The 21,299-nt window shown below is 37.2% G+C and overlaps 1 protein-coding gene and 1 long non-coding RNA gene across 2 annotated transcripts; both read left to right on the top strand.

The window, feature by feature from the left end:
* Positions 1 to 5,550, top strand: LOC138900915 (uncharacterized). The gene is made up of 3 exons (XR_011412258.1): positions 1 to 486; positions 831 to 899; positions 5,222 to 5,550. It is a non-coding gene; the product is annotated as an uncharacterized lncRNA (long non-coding RNA).
* Positions 5,551 to 10,043: 4,493 nt separating this feature from the next.
* LOC138901894 (uncharacterized) lies at positions 10,044 to 10,709 on the top strand. Its single transcript, XM_070189692.1, has one exon. It carries the CDS (start codon positions 10,044 to 10,046, stop codon positions 10,707 to 10,709), a length of 666 nt encoding a protein of 221 aa, XP_070045793.1.
* The last annotated feature ends 10,590 nt before the right edge of the window (positions 10,710 to 21,299 follow it).

The raw sequence follows: 21,299 nt of genomic DNA, 5'->3' as shown, positions 1-21,299 counted from the left end.
TCTTACTTATTCAATTCATTCATCCTCCATAGAATTTTTGAGGTTTGGTCCGCGATCGCGAATGGATTTTTGTGAACCGTTGGGTTTTACTCTTCGCGTTCGCGAAGAGAGGGACACGATCGCGGAAGACTGGTTCCCAGTGAATCGCAAACGCGTGGAGAAGATCGTGTTCGCGTAGAGAAATTTGGGGGCAGCAGGTCCACACGCTTTGTACATTGCGATTGCGTGCGGGGAACCGCGATCACATAGCTTAACGAGGCAGTGCTTTGCGTTCGCATAGAAAATCTCGCATTCGCGTATAAGGTTTTGAGCTGATGGAATTTTTGTTCTTCGAGACCGTGAAGGAAATTCCGCGATCGCGATGTGTAAATCACTGGGCAACAAACTTAAGTTTCAAAATCGAAGGCTTATTCCATATTTCACATTTGGACATAGAGAGCTCGGTTTGAGGCAAAATTTCGAGGGATTTTCAGAGAGATCATTGGGGTAAGGATTCCTAACTCGATTTTGGTTAAATTACTCGAATCTATCATTGTTCTTATCATGTAATTAAGGATTTGAGTTGGAAAAATTGGGGGAAAATGGTAGAAACTCTTTAGGCTAAATTTTTGAGTTTTGAAAGGCGAAATGAGGTCGGATTTGAATAATTCTTATATGGTTGGACTCGATATTGAATGAGTGTTCGATTTTTATAATTTTGGTCGAGTTTCGAGACGTGATCCTGGGTTGATTTTTTGGGTCGATTTTGCAATTCTTTGCAAAGATCGTAATTTTATTGTTTGTATTAGTTTCCTATAGTTATATTTATAGTATGAAATTATTTTGGCTAGATTCGAGCAGTTCAGAGTTGGAAAATCGAGGAAAAGGACTTTTAGTTGATTGATTTAGCGTGGTTTGAGGTAAGTGACTTATCTAACCTTGTGTGGGGGAATTACCCCTTAGGATTTGGTATTGTTGTGATAATTGTGATATGTGAAAGTTGTGTACGCAAGGTGACGAGTGTGTACACGGACTCAATATTGAAATTCCTGGTTTTTAGCTATGTAGTTCCTTTCATGCTTTAGTTGAGTTACTTTAACATGTTATAGTCATCATGTTTAGTCTAATTTCACATGTCTACTTGTCTTATCTCTTATTTTCAAATTGTCCTACATGTTTAGTTGAAGTACGTGCTTCCTTTATTCCATATTCATTATTTAACTGTTGAATTCTTTACTTGAAATTACTATTATTGGAATATCTTATTGTTGAATTTGGTATTAAGTTGCAAAGGCCGTGGTTCCTATTGAGGCAAAGTGTAGGTTGTGAAATATTATTTTATTGAATTACTCTCCGGTTTTTATTGTTGAGAGTTTGTGTACATTGTGGTTGAGCCGTGAGCTCCTTATTACGAAATTCTATTATTGTTTGGCTTTTCTGGCAAGTTGTGATATTGGGCACTTGAGGTACGAATTATGATATATTGTGATATTGATAGGCGTGCGGTGATGTAAGGTCCGGGTATTGAAATGCATGCAGTGAGATAAGGTGGGCTTGATATACGTGCCTAGTTAGGAAACAACTAGAAGCCACACGGTGTGATAAGGTGGGCTAAAACGCGAGATTCTATTTCATGAAAAATAATTTTTAAAACTAAATGTAAAGGCTCCCGCGGTGATATAAGGAAAGATTGCGAGTTACTTTTGTGATTTGGGCCTACGAGGTGGTACCTCGGTAGTGGCTCGAACTTCAACAGCTAGTGGACCTTTCCCTGCCCAGTTATCCCACCAAAAACTACAACTTCCTGAATTAACATGCCAGATCATATGGTCTTCAACCTTCTTTCTAGCCCGAGTCATGCTTTTCCAAAGGTGAGAGTCTCCAGAAGCCCATTGCTTAGTTGTAGGGTGAGCTCTTACACAATACTTATTTTTCAGAAAAATAGCTAAGAGGGATGACTTCGAAATAAACCTTCACCATCTCTTAATTGCAAGGGTATCGCTGATTTCTTCCATTCTTCTTGTTCCTATTCCTCCTTCTTAAGTTGGATAACACAACTTTCTCCACGAACTCCAGTGATATTTGTTGGTGTCACCATTAGAACCCCAAAAGAAGTTTTCAAAATATTTTTCTAGTAATTTAAAGGTTCCTTTGGGGGTACTAATGCACTAAGGTTGTATGTAGATAGTGCTTGCAAAATATTTTTTATGAGCACTATCCTTTCTCCATATGACAACATTCTACCTTGCCAACTATTTAGCCTTTGCATCGCATTGCTTACCATATTGTCAAAATATTCTATCTTTTTTCTTCCTACATAGACTGGACATCCCAAGTATGTGAATGAGAATTCCTTCTCTATGAATCCGGTACAAGCCATCATTCTATTGATTCTTGTAGCTGCAGTCTTTGGAGCAGTGAGAAAGTAACTCTTGTTGCTATTGATTTGTTGTCCAAAGCTTTGCTCATATCTTCTTATTTGTTTTATGATCAACCTCATGGATCTATTATTGCCACTGCTGAAAATGAGAATATCATCTGCATAAGCCAAGTGATTAATTAGTGGACCATTAGTAGGCATAGAGAAAGATATAAATTTTTGTTAGCATGCAAATTATTTAGAGATCTTGTTAGCACTTCTGCTGCAATAATAAAAAGAGTTGACGACAAAGGGTCTCCCCGTTTGAGTCTTTGTAAAGAGGTGAAGAAACTACTTCTAGAGCCATTAATGATGACTGAATACCAGACTCCTGAAATTAGTCTAAACACCATGTCAGTCCATAGGTCTGAAAAACTATTTTTTTAAACAACAGTAACAAAGGTCCATGACATTCTATCATAGGCCTTTACCATATCTAATTTCATAATGATATTTCCTCCTTTATTGATATGTGAGATAGATTGAATAATCTCCTATGCCAATTGAACATTTTTAGTTATTAGTCTATCTTTAACAAAGCTACTTTGATTTTCCGAGATAATAAAAGGGAGTAGGGGTTGAGTCTCATTGAAATAATTTTTGAAATAATTTTGTTTGTAAAATTTGACAAACTTATAAGTCTAAAATCTTAAAAACAAGAAGGAATTTCAATTTTAGGTATGAAAACTAAACATATATGAGAATAAAATTTTGTAAGGTTTTTCCCTTTGAAAAACTCCTCAACAAAGGATATTATATCCTCTTTTATGATATCCCAACAACTATAGAAAAAAGGTCCCATTGTATCCATTTGGACCAACAATACTGTCTCCATTGAAGTTTGTGTGTTATAGCATTTGAGCCACATTGGGTGCTAATGATGAACTTTGACTTTCATTCGAGAACGAATGATCCTAAGTGGGGGAAGATGTAAGGCCCCGTAAAATCTTACCGAAAACCCAGGGTTTCGTGGTGCCGAAGTAGACTTATGTGCTGACGATTGTAGAAATTTTTTGCGGCTCGCAAGCTCGCTGCGGCTTGGATTTTTTGGGTTGAACAGTGCGTTAGGGAGTTAAAGAAAATCTTGGAAGTGTAGGGCTTTTATGTGATTCATTTTTGCGGCCGCAGAATCACTCCGCGGGCCGTAGACCTGCCGCAAAGTGAAGCAGAAACTTGAGTTAAATTTTAGGACCATTGTGCGGTCCATTATGCGGCCGCATAACCGTTTTGCGGGTTGCAAATCCCATCGCAGAACCAACATGAGAAATTTTCGAAGAAGGTTCTGCGGTCCATTATGCGATCGCATAATAGGTCTGCGGACCGCAAACCAATCGCAGAATGAGGCAGAATCGCCCAGTTTCGGAGGGCAATTGTGCGGTCCATTTTGCGAACCGCAGAAGCATTATGCAGTCGCATATGCGACCGCAGACCTGCGTCAGAGCTTTAATTTTTTTAATTTTTGATCCGATCCTATTTCGATATATTTAAGTAGAGGCACTATTTTGAAACAAAAATCTGATATTTTAGAGAGAAGTGAGAGTAGAGAGAGGGGGAGCCCTATGCTAATTGTTCATCAATCCTTGCTCAAGACTTGGAGAATTTATAAGGAAAACTCACAAGGTATTCATCCAAGAGGTAAGGTTCAAACCCTAGTCTTCAATTCGAGTTTGGGTATAAAATGGATAATTTGGGAGTATGATTTATGGGTATGGGAGCTATAATTTATACATGCATGTACCATAAGGTTTGTGGGAGGATTGTTGAGTTCAAATGGGTAAAGATTGGGTTGTGGAGCGAAGGAAATCTTGTGGTAGAACCTTGTAATCAAATTTGCACACCTAGTGTTTGATAAAATGCTCCAATGAGCTGATACTATGAATATATTCCTAATTTGTATTCAATTTTGCTATGTCTCTAAATAGATCGAAATTGCTAGAATTTTTGGAATTGTGTAGTGAATTAAGGGAAGCTCAAAGCGAGGTATGAAGGCTAAACTGTTCTTCTAGTATCGGAATTCCCGAATCCTTGTAAAATTCTATCATGTGTAGTTGAACTTGAAACGCTATTGATGTGGGGTGTTCAATCTAGTAAATTGATTCTCAAATTGCATAACGTGTTCAGACCCTCATGTGTTAAAGGTTGTCTATTGCGACTTAATTATGTTATACCCTTTGTGGGAAGAAGGTATTGTATAAAATCAATGTGATTAAACACTTATTCCTCATATGATGAAACCTTATTAACTTACACTGCTAAGGGCAAATGTGCCAAATGGTTGATTTGAAAGGGAACTCTTTTGTACAAACTATTATCGTCTTGGGACCCTAAATTGTCGTATTGTGAATATATCTCCACTCGCATATATTGGGATGAGGCGAGGCCGTTTCGTGTAGTGTTGTGGTATTGTGAATACACCTCCATCCGCATATATTGGAGTGAGGCGGTGGGGCCGGTTTGTGTAGTGTTATGGTATTGTGAGCATACCTCCACTCGCATACATTGGGGTGAGGCAGCGAAGCCACTTGATGTAGAGTTGCTGGTATTATGATTGCACTTCCACCCGCATACATTGGGGTAAGGCGGCAAGACCGCTTTGTGTAAAGATACTTGTAGAGGATCCCCGACTTGATAATTGTTATTGAAAGCTCTTAATAAATTTACTGTGGTTTTAACGGCCAACTAAGCCTTTTATTGTTAGCATAATTCATCATAATTCATGCTGTATTTTCAAGTCCTTGAATAGGTGTTTGGTTTCATACTAGTACTATTCGACATGTACTAACATCCCTTTTGCCGGGGGCGCTGCATCTTTAATGGATGCAGGTGGTTCCACAGCCGAAGACATTAACCAGTGACAGCGGTACACTCTCTTCCCAGTTGACTTGGCGAGCCCCACTTCCTTCCGGGGTTGTGCATCTTTTGTTCCGTGTGTATTATGTTTTGAAGTATAGTCGGAACCTTGTTGCCGACACTATCATTGTACTCTTTTACATCTATTAAAGGTTCCATAGACATGGGTGGATTGTGTATTGGTATTGAAAAAGTCAAGATAGTAATGTTGTATGTGTGTTACATCTTCCACTTTAAACTATGAAAGTGTGTGTATTTTGAGACTTTATAAATGAAGTGACTAATGGTGATGGAATTAGTGTTGTTCATGAACCCTCTTGGTGTTAATAAATGAAGTTTATATTCTCTTTATTTATGAGTGAGTTGGATAGAAGAGAATCTAGCAGGCTTGCTTGACCGAGTTATCTTGATTGAGCGCCGGTTGCGCTCCCCGAGGTCGGGGCGTGACAAACTACATCCGACTTAAAGTCGGGAGTCCATTTTTCTAACCTCATAACTTGCCCCTCAATTTCAATAGATCTCCTATACCATACTGATTAAAGTCATGTTCGTTGGTGAAATCAAGAAAAATAGTACGATAATCATATACTCCAATTTTTACATTACCTTTGACAGAGATTTTCTCAGCAAATTTGGTTCGAATTTTTTCAATTTGAGGCCTGGTTCTGAGAAATTTGCCCGCGATTGTCAGTTTGCATTCTTCCGCCATAACACCATAGTAATCGCTACCTTTAAATATAATCGCTGGCATCCCATTATGAGTCGAGAATCGAGCTTTAACCGTTGGGTCACCATAGGGTGATGAACTTGGGTTTGCTGTTAAGGAGCTTTCAAAGCCATCGCATATTTGGAATTGGTGGGGATTTCTTCTTCCAAAGTTATCTTCCCAGTTGTGGGCTGCATAGTCTCTCTCTGAGATACGCGCCGGATTGGGATCCGCCGGCGTCCCATTAGACAATGCGTGAGCACCAAGCGCCCAATGGATGGGGGAAGAAGTTACCGTTTGAGTAATAACGACTAGTTGTACAGAGAGAAATCTGTAACTTCAAGTCAGTTATAAGAAGCTTACTATATCAGATTTATTACGAAAATTCACTTATATTGTTGTTAGTTAATTTAACCTAATGTATAAAAATTTATACACTATGCACATAATTTAAACTCAATGATAAGTATCAGAATTGAGAAATGTACTACTCATGTTACCGAAGCCCCTTCCAACTACCCTTACGCCAAACAAAAAGGTTAAAAGCATATTTAGGAAAAGGAGAAGGCTATTTTAGATATGCGTTCTATAAAAACTAGCTTTACAACAACAACAACAAACCTAGTATGATCCCAATAAGTGTGAAAAAAACTAGCTCTAAGACCAATAAATTAACTTTTTCGTTATATAAAAGATACGGTCATAATTCAAAATCGTTCCTCATCTCACCCCTTAATTAGACCAAAAAGAAAGGCGAAAATGTAACAAGCAAAGAATAGATTATGCCAGAAATACCGATAAGGATTGTGATGAAGTGTTAAATGCTCCTCTATTCTTAATTAAAGGTTTCGGGTTCGAATCTTGGGTATGAAGTCGTATTTGTTAGGGAACATTTTATCCTCAATATGGGATTTCCCTGCGCTAATTCAAATTTAGTTGATTTCCAATAGAGTTAAGGAATGGAAAACCAAAAAGAGAATATGGCAGAAATAGCCTTTTAAGCAACGTTTCTTACCAACAAAACACACACGTCACCACGGTTCAACATATGCCTACTCCCAATATTCATTTTTTTATTTGTTCTTATTTAGATGGAGATTCCAAATATAAATAAGTCATTTTTTTATTTAAAATCCTCAATTTGGTATGGCATCAGATTACGTAAATATATACAGGCACACACACGACCACGACAAATGCCAATTCAATATTAACATAATTACAAAGGGTGTGTGATTAGTGATCAATGAAAAGTAAATATTTAATCAAAAATAAAAAAATTTAGAAAAAGCAAAAATAAAACTACTACTAATTAGTGATTTCTTTCATCTGTCCAAGATTTAGTGAATTGAGTTACTTGGTATCTATACCGATGAGAGATAACAAATACCGTGTCAAATGAGTTAATATACAAAATATTTCAGACATCACAATTATAAAGGCCAAATTGGTGTACGGTCTCCTAAACTTGGCTCTAATTTCCATTTTGACACCTTAACTTAGCGCGTTTCCTATTGAACACTTTAACTCTATTTTGGTCTATACCATTTAAACACAACGCATGACCGGGCTGTAAAAACTTAAGCTCGTGTTTTTAAATGCTTCCCACGTGAAATAACATACCAAGAATAGTCTGACACGTGTTTATTTATCCAGGTCGGATAACCCCCCTCCCCCCCTCTCCTTTTTATTTTATTTTATTTTTACCTTACCCACATTTTACCTCGCCTCAGTTAATTGATCTTCCACCCAAAATTTCCGTTCTTTAGCCTAATAAACCCTAATGAACTACATTGAGACCGATTCTCGGTGGAATCTTCATCGATTTTGAGTTAGATTCAACTGTCCGTCAATATCTTGGTCGGTTATATTACTAATACGGGTAATCATTTGCTTATTTCGACCGTGGTGGTGAGTGGAGTTGGTCGTAACTGAAGCTAGTCGTGACTGGAGTTTCGCGGTTTATGATATTTCAATCGAAGTTTTCCTTTGTGGTAAGCTTTTATTTACCGAAAACATAGTTGTTTTTGGTTCCTGTAATTTAGTTTGATTGGAGTTTGGGAAAATTAGGTTTTTTTTTATAATTTTGGGTCGGGGAATCTACTGACATCCCCTGTTTCACTTTTTGGTTTTTCAATACAGTGGTAAATCTAGACATGTTTGCAGACAAATATATTCTTGTCGATTTTCACCATGATGGACATATTATCAAGGATCCTGACCTGAGATATATAGGAGAGATGGGTGAGGATGGTCACATGATAGACAAAGACCATTTTTCTCTTTTTGAGCTTCTGTCCTACACAAAGGATATGAGGTATGCCGAGGTAGAGGATTTCTATATAATTAATCCGAAATCTAATAAATTTGTCTTGATTAAAAATGATGAACAACTGTATAATATAGTTTGTCACCTTAATCATCTTGATTATTTAAATTTATTTATTAAGCATGTAGTTAGTGAGCCTTTATTGGTTGATGAGACTGTCCCATGTGGCATTTTATATGGGCCAGAAGTTATTGAACCAAGTGAAAATATATTAAATAAAGAGGGTAGGGCAACATCTACTATTCCAGAGGATATAAATGTCCAAGAAAGTACTGCAGATAACACATTTATGGCTAAAGAAACAACAAAATAGATGTTGGTTTGGCATCAGATCTTTCAAGTAGTGAGTCTGAATTAGATAATATTCCTAATGAAAATGATAGTGATGTGAATGAAGAGATCACTTCATTAAGGCATGAAATAAGAAACAAGAAAAAACAGAAGAAACAGAGAAAAAAACCTACTCCAATTGAAGAGATTATTCTGGGAGAAGGTGGAATAGATAAAGGCTTTGAGGATATTGGTAGGCCAGCTAAGGAGGACAGGTTTACTGGAAAATTAGGAAGGGGATGAAGACTACTATACTAGTTCTGATATTGAAAGTGATGATAACACAAATGACTTAGATGTTTTAGCTGAAAGGGGTATTGACTTACCTCCTAGAAGGAGAAGTAAAAAGGTAAGGTTTGACCTTGACTGTTACCTTGTTATTTTTGAGCTTGGTATGGTATTTAAAAATGCGATAGAGTTTAAAAAAGCAGTAACCTCATATGATGTGGAGAACAAAGTGCAACTAAAAATTAGGCTTAATGAAAAGGATAGGGTTAGAGTTAAGTGTAAAGGAGCCAAGTGTAACTGGAAATTGTATGCAAGCAATTATGGGGATTCATGTGACTTTACTGTGAAGAAGTACCATCCAGCTCATAAGTGCAACACCAAAAATAAGAACAAATTATGTACTTCTAAGTACATCGCCAATAAGTATAAAGATAGGATTATTTCCCAACCAAATATTAAGTTATGGGAGATTCGGGATTTGGTCAAGGATAAGTTAGGTTCGTATATTGGAAGGACTGTTTGTTACATGGCTAAGTGTAGGGTGATAAGTCAATTCATGGGTGATTGGAGGATAGAATTTAACAGACTTGCTGATTATACTGATATTATTAAGCAAACAAATCCTGGGAGTTCATGGTGGATCAGAACAGATAGTGAGACTCTTCCTGGAAAGAATCTGTTTGTCTATTTCTATCTATATTTAGATGCTTTGAAAAGAGGATGGTTAGAAGGGTGCAGAAGGATCATAGGATTTGATGGTTGTTTTCTAAAAGGAATCTGCAAGGGTGAGTTATTTGTTGCAGTTGGTAGAAATGGGAACAATCAAATATTTTCTATTGCATGAGTTGTAGTTGATCAAGAGACAAAACACTTTTGGAGCTGGTTCATCACATATTTGATTGCCAATTTATAGTTAGGAGATGGTGTTGGCTTAACTGTTATGTCAGATATGCAAAAGGTAAAGTTACAATCAACTTTTAATTTTTCTTTTTCCAGTTATGTCCACTAACAATTATTACTATTTTTTGTAGGGACTAGTACCAACTATAAGAGAATTACTATCAATGGTAGAACACAGAATGTGTGCTAGACACATTTGGTCTAACTAGTCCAAGAACTAGAGAGGTGAAGAAAGGAGGAAACAATTCTGGAGATGTGCCAAATCATCTTATGAAGTGAAATTCAAGGAAGAACTTGAAGTAATGAATAAGCTTGGTTATAAGATATGTGAAGACTTGTTGAAGTATGATAAAGAGTATTGGTGTAGGGCATACTTTAGAGAAGATTCAAAGTGTGATGTCATTGAGAATAACATGTGTGAAACATTCAGATCTTGGATAGTAGGTCCTAGGCACAAGTTTGTTATAGTTATGTTGGAAGGAATTAGACACAAAATCATGAATAGGACCATTGAAATGAGGAAGTTTGTTGAGACTTGGGTTACTGACATTGCACCAATGGCTAGGATGATATTGGAAGAGAACAAAGGCCTCTCTAGGAGGTGTAAGATTATGTGGAATGCAGAACATGGGTTTGAAGTTGATGAAGGTGTGTACATATTCATTGTTGATTTTAAGACCATGACATGTACTTGTAGATCATGGATGTTGAGGGGCATTCCATGTCAACATGCAGTATGTGCATTCTTTGATAGAGAAATGGACCCAGATGATTATGTTTCCCACCGGTATAGGAAGAAAACTTTCCTTAAAGCTTACCAACATTTCATTCAACCAATTTTCAACATGAAGATATGGCCAGATTCAACAAATCCATGTATAGAGCCTCCAGAACCTAAACCTATGCCAGGTAGACCAAAGAGATGTAGGAGAAAAGCTAAGGATGAACCCAAGGAAAAAGCATGGTAAACTATCAAAGAAATGGGTAAAGATATTTTGTTCAAACTGCCAACAAACAGGCCACAACAAATCTGGATGCAAGAATATGGTAAGTTCTCATCTTTGTAATTTTGTCTTTTACATTCTTTTTTTTACAATTAAGATATTCTTTTCTTTTACTTATGTCAGCATTTTTCAAGAAGTGCTACTCAACAAAGTCAAAATATGCCACCACCTCCACCAAGATCATCTCAGGATATACCATCTCAACAAAGCATTCCATCATCTATATGTGAGGATACACGTGTTATAAAAAGACAAAGCAACAATCAATCAACTGGACTTGGTAGCGGAAGAGGAAAAAGAAGAGGAACTAAACTTGGCATTGGTAGGGGTGTATTCACATCTGCTACAGGAAGCTCTACTACCACACAACCTTCAACATCTCAATCTACAGGAGGCCCTGGACTAGGCAGGGGAAAATAAAGAGGAACTACACTATGATGAGGCTCGACTAATGCAACAACCATTGGACATAAAAGGCCAAGGCATACTGGTTTTCAGATTTTTACTAACACTATGACTGGAACTACTATCCTTAATGTAAGGGTGTATAATTTATGGTAATGCAGTTTTGTGGGCTGAAATTGTTCTGTTTTTACTAATTCATTGTATTTTACAGCCTGGAATATCATCTGAGAGAGTCATATCAGCTGGGACTGTCACGACCTAAACTAATGGGCCGCGACGGGCACCCGGTGCTTTACTCAATCGAGTACCACCGTTACATATCTTTTCGTATCATGCTATCATTGGTAAATGAATCAGAAAGGTTGTCATGAGATAACTAGAATAAACATTAGAGAATACTCGACATAGAATGACCCAACCTGATATAGAAACTTGGCATACGGGCCTATAAGGCCAACATGATCATTTGTAAATTCAAAACATAGGCCGACAAGGCCATACAAGTATTCATATACATGACATCTGTCTACAAGCCTCTAAGAGTATATAAGTATCATAAAGGTTGGGATTGGGCCCCGCCATACTAATCAATATATGTCCTAATTATACTGACCAAATAAGAAACTTCGGGGCAAATGGAACGCACCAACACCTTCAATTGAGATGATAGCCTACTTGGAGGACTCTCAACATGTCTATCGAGACATGCGGGCATGAAATGCAGCGTCCCCAGGCAAAATGGACGTCAGTACAAATAATGTATCGAGTATGTAAGGAATGAAATTCAGTAAATAAAAGACATGAGAGAAACATGTAGTAAAAGACTTGACATGTAAGTCTGAATAGCTCTATGAACCATTTAATACTTATAATGTCATGCATATGCGTATAAATGTCATATCATGCATAGGTATATGCGTTCATAACATCATCATGCCTCTGAGGGCATCCCATCATATCATCTCGGCCACTGTGGGCAAATCATCAACGTATACCAGCTAATCAGGTGGTGGTGCATATATAATGCCGTAACCTTTTTTCATATCCTATATATATATATATATATATATATATATATATATATATATATATACATATATACGCGTATATAACGCCATCTGGTCACGGGTTAATGTACATGTATAAATGAATGCAATGCCTGAGAAGTACGTCAATAAAATCTTTCGGAATGTCATAAGACCATTATGTCTTTGATTAATGTCATAAAGTAAACTTTATCAACTTACGTATTTTCTGAGACCCATGAACATATGATAGAATAATAGGACACACGGGGAATTAAGAACATAGGCATCTCTAGCATTTCTATGAATAGTATCATTTATGGAAGTTGTGCATTTACTCGTTTCGTTTGTATCATATGGATCATGCCAAAAGAAAGAAGGGATAGCCTTAACATACCTGAGCCGATTCTCTTGACAATCCCTATAACACACGTCAATTGCGACAACACGTAATGGTGGATCGAAGTAGGGGAAAATCTGTATGATATTCTTGAGAAAAATTATACTGTACTCCCTTAAAATTGTAAAAATCTCACGTTGCTAAAATGCTAAGAAATCTTTTTGAATTTTTGTTTCAAGAGAATCACGTCACAACCATATGAATCCTTGTATGAATTGACTGAAGCTTTAATCCCTCATATTGTAGAGACATCAAATCTCCGTAATTGATTTAGAGGGATTTTTTTAAACCTTGGTGGGTTTGGGGCCCACTAGGTGATGGACTAGCCACCAAACTATCCCAAATGTGCCATCTTGCAATTTAATTGAAGAGTCACTAACTCGAATGGTGGGATGCCACGTTTGGGGGGGGGGGGGGGTTGACTTATCCAAAAATTGTGATTAATTAACTAATCTCCCATCAAAAATTATTAATTACCCAACTATCCATATAATTAAAAATTATCTCAAATTACTTAAAACACTACTCACTTTTAACACACTTTATACATCTTACTATCATGGTCATGTGATACCTTTGTATGGCACTAGTTCATAAATACGGGGTATTGTAGCTTGGACCGTATTTTATATCAAAATGACAACCTTCAGCGAAACTCATTTTTTTGATTCTCTTACCCTCTCACCTTCACGAACTTACTTATCACTTGTTTGAAATAGCGTAATACTTATAATCCCAAAATAATCTCATTCCCGAACTTACGTCGATTAACTTACGACGAAACTTTAACGTACGAAAATGCGGGATGTAACATCTCATTTTCGAGATTTCATCAATTTACTTATGGCGTACTTTCGCATACGAAAATATGGGGTGTAACATCATTCCCCATTTTGGAACATTCGTCCTCGAATGTTGACTGATGCACTTATCATTATCATAACCTATAGCTCTTGTGAATACTTTAGTACTCTCCTTGCCATCTAGGCAACTGTTCTGTGAATAAATTCAAAGGCTAGGGCATTCCCCCCCTTTAGGCCTCTTTCGCACACTACGACTCGTTGTCGGAATCTTTCCAATCTCGTAACTGTTGCTACCTTTTATCACGCAGCTTGTACGACTCTGACCTTGTAAATGTGCCTATGCGACTTTTCTCTACTCTTTCCTTCAGCTTTTAGCCAATCTCTAGGCCTCATTTTGTAAGCATATATAGAGCTTGATAAGATGTCTCTCTGGGCATCTATAGGTATACTGAAGTTCTTCGCTTAGTATTTTGTTGAACTTACGGATATTGCTATATCTTATTTTATAGACCGGATTATCCGTTCGTATGACTTTACTGCATCTAGGTAGATTATACTATACCATAACTCTTATTTCGATTTATCGTTACTGAGGTCTGCTATCAAACTCCAGGTAACTTTCGTTGCTTATCCTATATGTATAAATCTAAGTCCTTTAATGTTTCCTCATTACTGTTCATCTTAAGAATGATTGTCTAATCTCATCTCATACTTTGTAATTTTTATCCATCCATTGTTGATTCACCTTAATACCGATAAGTTGACCTCTTATGTAATACTGCCGCTAGGGCTTGTGTCTCATCGGGGAACATCTGAAATGATTAGACTGATCCACCTATGGGCGATACCATGCTTCCATAACCGTATTTCATAGCATCCCAACGTGATTCATCCTTTGGGGGTTATTCTAATCCCGTGCAACTCATGAAATCCCCCTTTTTTCTTCAAATCATAACTCAATCGAAGGCCCAAACATCATCTTTTATCTATCACAATTACACCCTCATTCTACTACTAGGGCAACATTCCATCTCTTCTAAATGCTATTAGTCTTAGACTTCATTGAGTTCATTCAGGCTATACTGAGCTTTCTATAACTTAGAGAAACCATCAGCTCTTCTTGTTTTCATGGGCCTAATCCCGAGAACTTATCCATTCTCGTCACCTTCTCACTTCCCTTTTCTTATGCTTACTCCTGTCTTCCAAAAACCTTGTCGCTTTACCATACTTTAGCTTGCGACTTACATATATCTATTTATACTACTTGCAGCCTTCCTTCAACTTGCTTGCACCATAGATTTCCTTATATTATTCTGGAACATCAAGCGAGACATCATATCGTCTCTAACTCTTCTTAACTAGGCCTCTCGATACCTAGAACCCATAGGCTGGAAGATATGCCACTAACGACACCGCTACCATTCCTGGATACTAAATCCCAACGCTTCTAGCCTTCTATATGCAATATGGATTATTCGCAACTTTCTGCATTTGAGTATCTCGTACGTTGTTCACCTTTACCTTACTTACCTTAAAATCTTGCACCACATATTCTATCTCTTTCATGACCTTCCTTCCACATAGGTATAATTCACATCCACATACTGACTTCTTATGAGGCTGGTACTCTTCATAGAATATGGTTGTTTTACTCTTGTACTTCCGATACTAAGAGTGATTCTGTAATATTTTCAATCACGATTTTTATAATTTTCTGGGTCCAATAATCAGACTCCTGATTTACTTGGTTGATGCAACTCTTTAGTTTCCTCTTCTTTCTGATCAGCCTTTATGTAGGTTTAAGCTATCTTCCTATTTACGGATCCTGGTATTAGTTATTACTTTAGGCATTCATGGGTGCTATGAAATATCCATGATACAATCTTCTAACAATTCAATCCTTTGTCTATGACCTGGGCTCAATTATTTCGTTTAACTTATACCGGAGTGTTCTATGGTTGTATGATTGTCAACATATATGTTGCATGGATAATACTCTGAAATGCTAAGTGCGTTCATAACGTAACTAACTCTAGATCATTGATCGAATAATTCCTTTCGTTCCTTCTCAGCTTTCTTTAAATGTAGGCTATTACTTTTCCTGGTCGTTTTGCCACTTATTGTATGAATACTTGGCTTATATTAGTGCCCACAATATTGGAATTCCATACAACCCATATGATCTTGAATATCACCTTTTGATTTTTTTCTTCTTCCCGTTTATTAGCCACGATAGGTGTCACTTTCTTATGGAGTGCATACATTGTTGTTGTGAGGCTGTTATTACAAGACTATTTCCTCTTTAAGTCACTGTGCTTAGGTTGAAGCCTTATTCCTTATTTCCTCAGCTAGTCTTTCGTTGTAGTACTTAGGGAAGACCTTCTGACTCTTGTAAAGCTGCAAGCTTATTACATTGTATACTCGACGGAATTTTTGATGTTCGTACTCACCTATAATTATCCTTAGTTACATACCTCCACACTCATGTGCTCGTACGATTGCTTCTGAATTGAAGTTTTGACTGTCTTCCTAGTGGGACTCTCTTTATTTCCTTAATACTCATACGGTACCTTTAACTACCCCAACTCCTATCTGAATATTTCTCAAGGGTCACGATGTCATATATGCGAGACTGAATTCCCTATGTTGGGGTTCACTATGTTTAGCTTGCACGATTTGTTTATTTGTCCATAACCTATTGTCTAGCCATAACTAGGCTATTCCTGAATCAACTACTAACTACTCGTTGGCCCATTCTCATATCAATATTCCGCGTGATCTTTCTTGGGTTATTTCCTTTGTCTTAACTTACCTCTAATATTGGCTCCTTATTTATCAATAACATCCCAGGCAGGAACCCTTACTTCCTTTCCTTGACGTCGTGCTTGCATAATGTTCTGGAATCGTAGCATATCTGTAGGATTTGGATAAGTGCAATCTCATTCCTTTCTCATTTTTATCGCATTCTTCATTTACCATTTCATAGTTACTAGAACCACCTAATTCTGACTTAATGCCATATCACTCCACATTCCCCCCTTTAGGGAAGTACTAAGATTTAGTGCTACGACGATCTACCTATAGATGTTTTACATCTTTATATTTGGTGTCTTTTCACATCATCGATGACCCTTACTCGCCTTACGGTAATCCTTCTGGACCAAGGATAACAAATTTCCTTACTCGCGAGGGTGACACTTAGTGTAACTTGCACATACCATCCCTTAAGCTTAACTTTGCTCACATTGCTTACTTTAGGGAAGTGTCTTCCTGAATGACCATTCTCTGAATTTCTCATGAATCTTCTTCTGTTGTCCATTCTATTATCGCCGGAACACAATCTGAAATTCTCATAATGCCGACCATTATCACATCACTCAGTCCCTAATTCATGTTTAGTTTATCTTGTTCACCAGCCCATACTTATTTCTATTACTTTGGGGGTCTAGCTTTTCCTTCTGGTAATCACGTTAGAGTCACGAACTTATTTCTCGAAATGAGGGTATGGCTGTTTGGCCTTTGCTATTTTGTGGTCTCAAGGCCTGTCACCTTTCATATTTTCCTTCACTTTATTATAAACTCTGTAATATCATTATTTATCTTTTTAATCTACTGTTGTCATCCATGTATCACATCTTACTCCTAATGCTTTATTATCCCTCTTCTTATTTACCTGCTAATATTTCTGTCTATCACTTTATTCTGAAAACTTCAACAAGTCATTCTTTTGCTTTTAACTCCCCTTGCTCAATCCACTGGCTCTTCGGGTTGCTTAACATTCTTTCTCTACTAGGGACGAGAGCCACACTAAGATAATATTTATCCCTTCTAGGCTTTCAGTGCCTATCTTTATAGTACTCATATCTAGCTGTACTATTTTAGAGTGCACAATCTGGGTATCTCACAAGGAGATCTATTAGCACATTTGCAATATCCTTCAGAAATTTCAACGAACACAAACAATCTATCCACCATTTTGGGTTACTCTAACCCCAGCCGGATCTTGATAACCCGTCCTTCTTTTAAACTATATCTGTTAGCCCCCATAGGGCATAACCGATATGGGTGTGGCCAATTGTACATACCTCTATCATTATTGAAGGCAACTCAAAATGCTCATTTTTATGCCTGAATTGTAAGTACTGATAATCTTCATTAATTGGGTGCCTCGTACCCTTCTTTACCTGGCTTCTTTTACTTGTTGAAACTTGTATCTACCTTCTGAATCTCTTATTGCTTTTTACTATATGGGTGGATAGATATTCTTGCCTTAAGGCTCCTTATCAAGAAGCTTACATGTCTTAGTACACACATGATCTGCTGAAGACCTTACATTTACTCATCACAAGCATTATGCAAAATCAAGTTCCGCTGACTCAATTCTTCCACAGCTACATGCAATCTCTTACCAACTATCTTTCTAGATGTAGATATCTCTTATTACGAATAAAATTTAGGAGTCTGAATTCTTACAAGTGAGCTCTACCACACGATCTAGAGTAAGAAGAAAGAGTGACAATCCTAAATGCCCTGTAGCCTCCTGCTTATAAGTATGGTGCATAACACACCCATAAACAAGACTCTACTAGACACGGCTTGTAGACTCCCTAGGACAGAACTGCTCTGCTACCACTATTGTCATGACCTAAACCGATGGGCCGCGACGGGCACCCGGTGCCTTATTCAACCGAGTACCACCGTTACTTATATTTTCGTGCCATGCTATTATTGGTAAATGAGCCGGAAAGGATGTCATGAGATAACTAGAATAAACATGAGAGAATACTTGACATAGAACGACTCAACCTGATATAGAAACTTATACATGTGGCATACGGGCCTATAAGGCTAACATGATCATTTGTAAACTCAATACATAGGCCGACAAGGCCATACAAGTATCCGTATACATGACATCTGTCTACAATCCTCTAAGAGTACATAAATATCATAAAGATCGGGATTGGGCCCCGCCATACCAATCAATACCTGTACTAATTATACTGACCAAATAAGCAACTTCGGAGCAAATAGAGCGCACCAACACCTTTAGTTGAGCTGATAGCCTACTTGGAGGACTCTCAACCTGTCTATCGAGACCTGCGGGCATGAAACGCAGCATCCCCAGGCAAAATGGTCATCAATACAAATAATGTACCAAGTATGTAAGGAATGAAATTCAGTAAGTAAAAGACATGAGAGAAACATGTAGTAAAAGACTCGACATGTAAGTCTGAATAGCTCTGTGAACCATTTAATACTTATAATGTCATGCATATGCGTATAAATATCATATCATGCATAGGTATATGCGTTCATAACATCATCAAGCCTCTAAGGGCATCCCATCATATCATCTCGACCATTGTGGGCAAATCATCAACGTATACCAGCTGATCAGGTGGTGGTGCATATATAACACCGTAGCCTTTTTTCATTTTCCATATACATATATATACATATATACGCGTATATAACGCCATCTGGTCACGGGTCAATGTACATGTATAAATGAATGCAATGCCTGAGAAGTACTTCAATAAAATCTTTCGGAATGTCATAAGACCATTATGCCTTTGATTAGTGTCATAAAGTAAACTTTATCAACTTACGTATTTTCTGAGACCCATGAACAGATGATAGAATAATAGGATACATGGGGAATCAAGAACATATGCATCTCTAGCATTTCTATGAATAGTGTCATTTATGGAAGTTGTGCATTTGCTCGTTTCGTTTGTATCGTATGGATTATGCCAAAAGAAAGAATTGATAGCCTTAACATACCTGAGCCGATTCTCTTGACAATCCCTTTAACACACGTCAATTGCGATAACACATAACGGCGGATCGAAGTAGGGGAAAATCTGTATGATATTCTTGAGAAAGATTGTACCGTACTCCCTTAGAATTGTAAAAATCTCACGTTGCTAAAATGCTAAGAAATCTTTTTGAATTTTTGTTTCAAGAGAATCACGTCACAACCATATGAATCCTTGTATGAATTGACTGAAGCTTTAATCCCTCGTATTGTAGATACATCAAATCTCCGTAAATGATTTAGAGAGATTTTTTTAAACCTTGGTGGGTTTGGACCCCACTAGGTGATGACCTAGCCACCAAACTATCTCAAATGTGCCACTTTGCAATTTAATTGAAGAGTCACTTATTGGAATGGCGGGATGCCACTTGGGGGGGGGGGATTTAGACTTATCCAAAATTTGTAATTAATTAACTAATCTCCCATCAAAAATCATTAATTACCCGACTATCCACTTAATTAAAAATTATCTCAAATTAATTAAAACACTACTCACTTTTAACACACTTTATACATCTTACTATCATGGTCATGTGGTACTTTGTATGACACTAGTCCATAAATACGGGGTATTGTAGCTTGGACCGTATTTTATATCAAAATGACAACCTTCAACGAAACTCATTTTCTTTGATTCGCTTGCCCTCTCACCTTCACGAATTTACTTATCACTTGTTTGAAATAGCGTAATACTTATAATTTCAAAATAATCTCATTCCCGAACTTACGTCGATTAATTTACGATGAAACTTTAACGTACGAAAATGCGGGATGTAACATCTCATTTTCGAGATTTCATCAATTTACTTATGGCGTACTTTCGCGTACGAAAACATGGGGTGTAGCAGGGACATTGAAGGATACATCTGCAACTAACATAGACATTGGATTTAAGCCCCCCAGATTGAAGTTTAAAGGAAGAAATGCAGTGACAAGGTCACAACTTCAGCAGGTGAGTGCAACAAGTAAAAAAGGCCCTTCAAGTCAAACAAGTTCAGCTGCATCTGCACTGTGAAGCAGACTAGCTTTTGTTTATGTTATCTAAGATGTCACTGCAAGTTTTTTATTTGGGTAGTTATACTCTATTTGATACATTATGCTCTGTTAGAGTTTACTAGTTTGAACAGTTATTTGTTTGGAAAAATAATGCTCTATTTTTTGTAATTTATAGACCAAAATAATGCTCTATTTTTTAGCTTCGATGTAATGCTAGTTTATCACATTATGCAATTGAATGTTTGGGCAGTTATGTTTTCAATTCATGAATATGTTTGGGCAGTTATGTTTTCAGTTCATGAATATGAATTTGCATTTCGTTCATAACACAATATGAAAGTGCAGCTGAACTTCAATTTGCATAAAAAATTGGTCATTGCCATTTAATTCATAACAAGATAGTGTATATTAACAAAATGCCAAATTCCTAGTTCCCACTTCCAACATACTACATTGTTCTTGAACTAATAGCAACAACTATAACACCATTATCACCAGCATATCATAAAAATACTACATTGTTCTTCAAACCACCAGCATTAGCAAAGCCAAATCCATAGAAGCAGCAGCACCACCACAACAAATAACCACTTCAACCATGCAACTGTTTTCTCAGTTCTTTCGACTCTCTTCAACAGACCCCGTATAACCCTCTTAGCTTGGTCGGGCATTTCATCATCATGCCATCTGAAGTATTTGCATCCACCTCGACCCTACAAAATTAAAAAAGAAATGTGGCCAAAAAAATAATAAAAATATATTTCTTTTTTAAGAAATTCAAGGGTCTAAGCAATACAATCGACTTAGCAATTTACAACCATAAAATCGACGACCTGGGTTTGCAGGTGACCATGATATAGTCAGTGGCGCATTCAATTCACAATGGCAAATATCCATTCCATTGTGTGAAGTTGTTGATTTTTGTGACATGGAACTGATAAACAAGAAAGATAAGGAAGAAATCAGATAAAGATTCAAGCTTGGGCACCTAAGCTTCAATTGAAGGGAAAAATGGCGACTTTGAAAGGGGAAGAAGACGAAAGAGGAATTATGATTTTTTTGAGAGAAATAATGGAAAAATCGGATGTTTTGAAGTGGATCTAA

This window comes from Nicotiana tomentosiformis, chromosome 11, assembly GCF_000390325.3.
Source record: "Nicotiana tomentosiformis chromosome 11, ASM39032v3, whole genome shotgun sequence".
NCBI lineage: Eukaryota > Viridiplantae > Streptophyta > Magnoliopsida > Solanales > Solanaceae > Nicotiana > Nicotiana tomentosiformis.
Note: the sequence above shows the minus strand (reverse complement) of the source record. Positions and strands in the feature narration are given on the sequence as shown.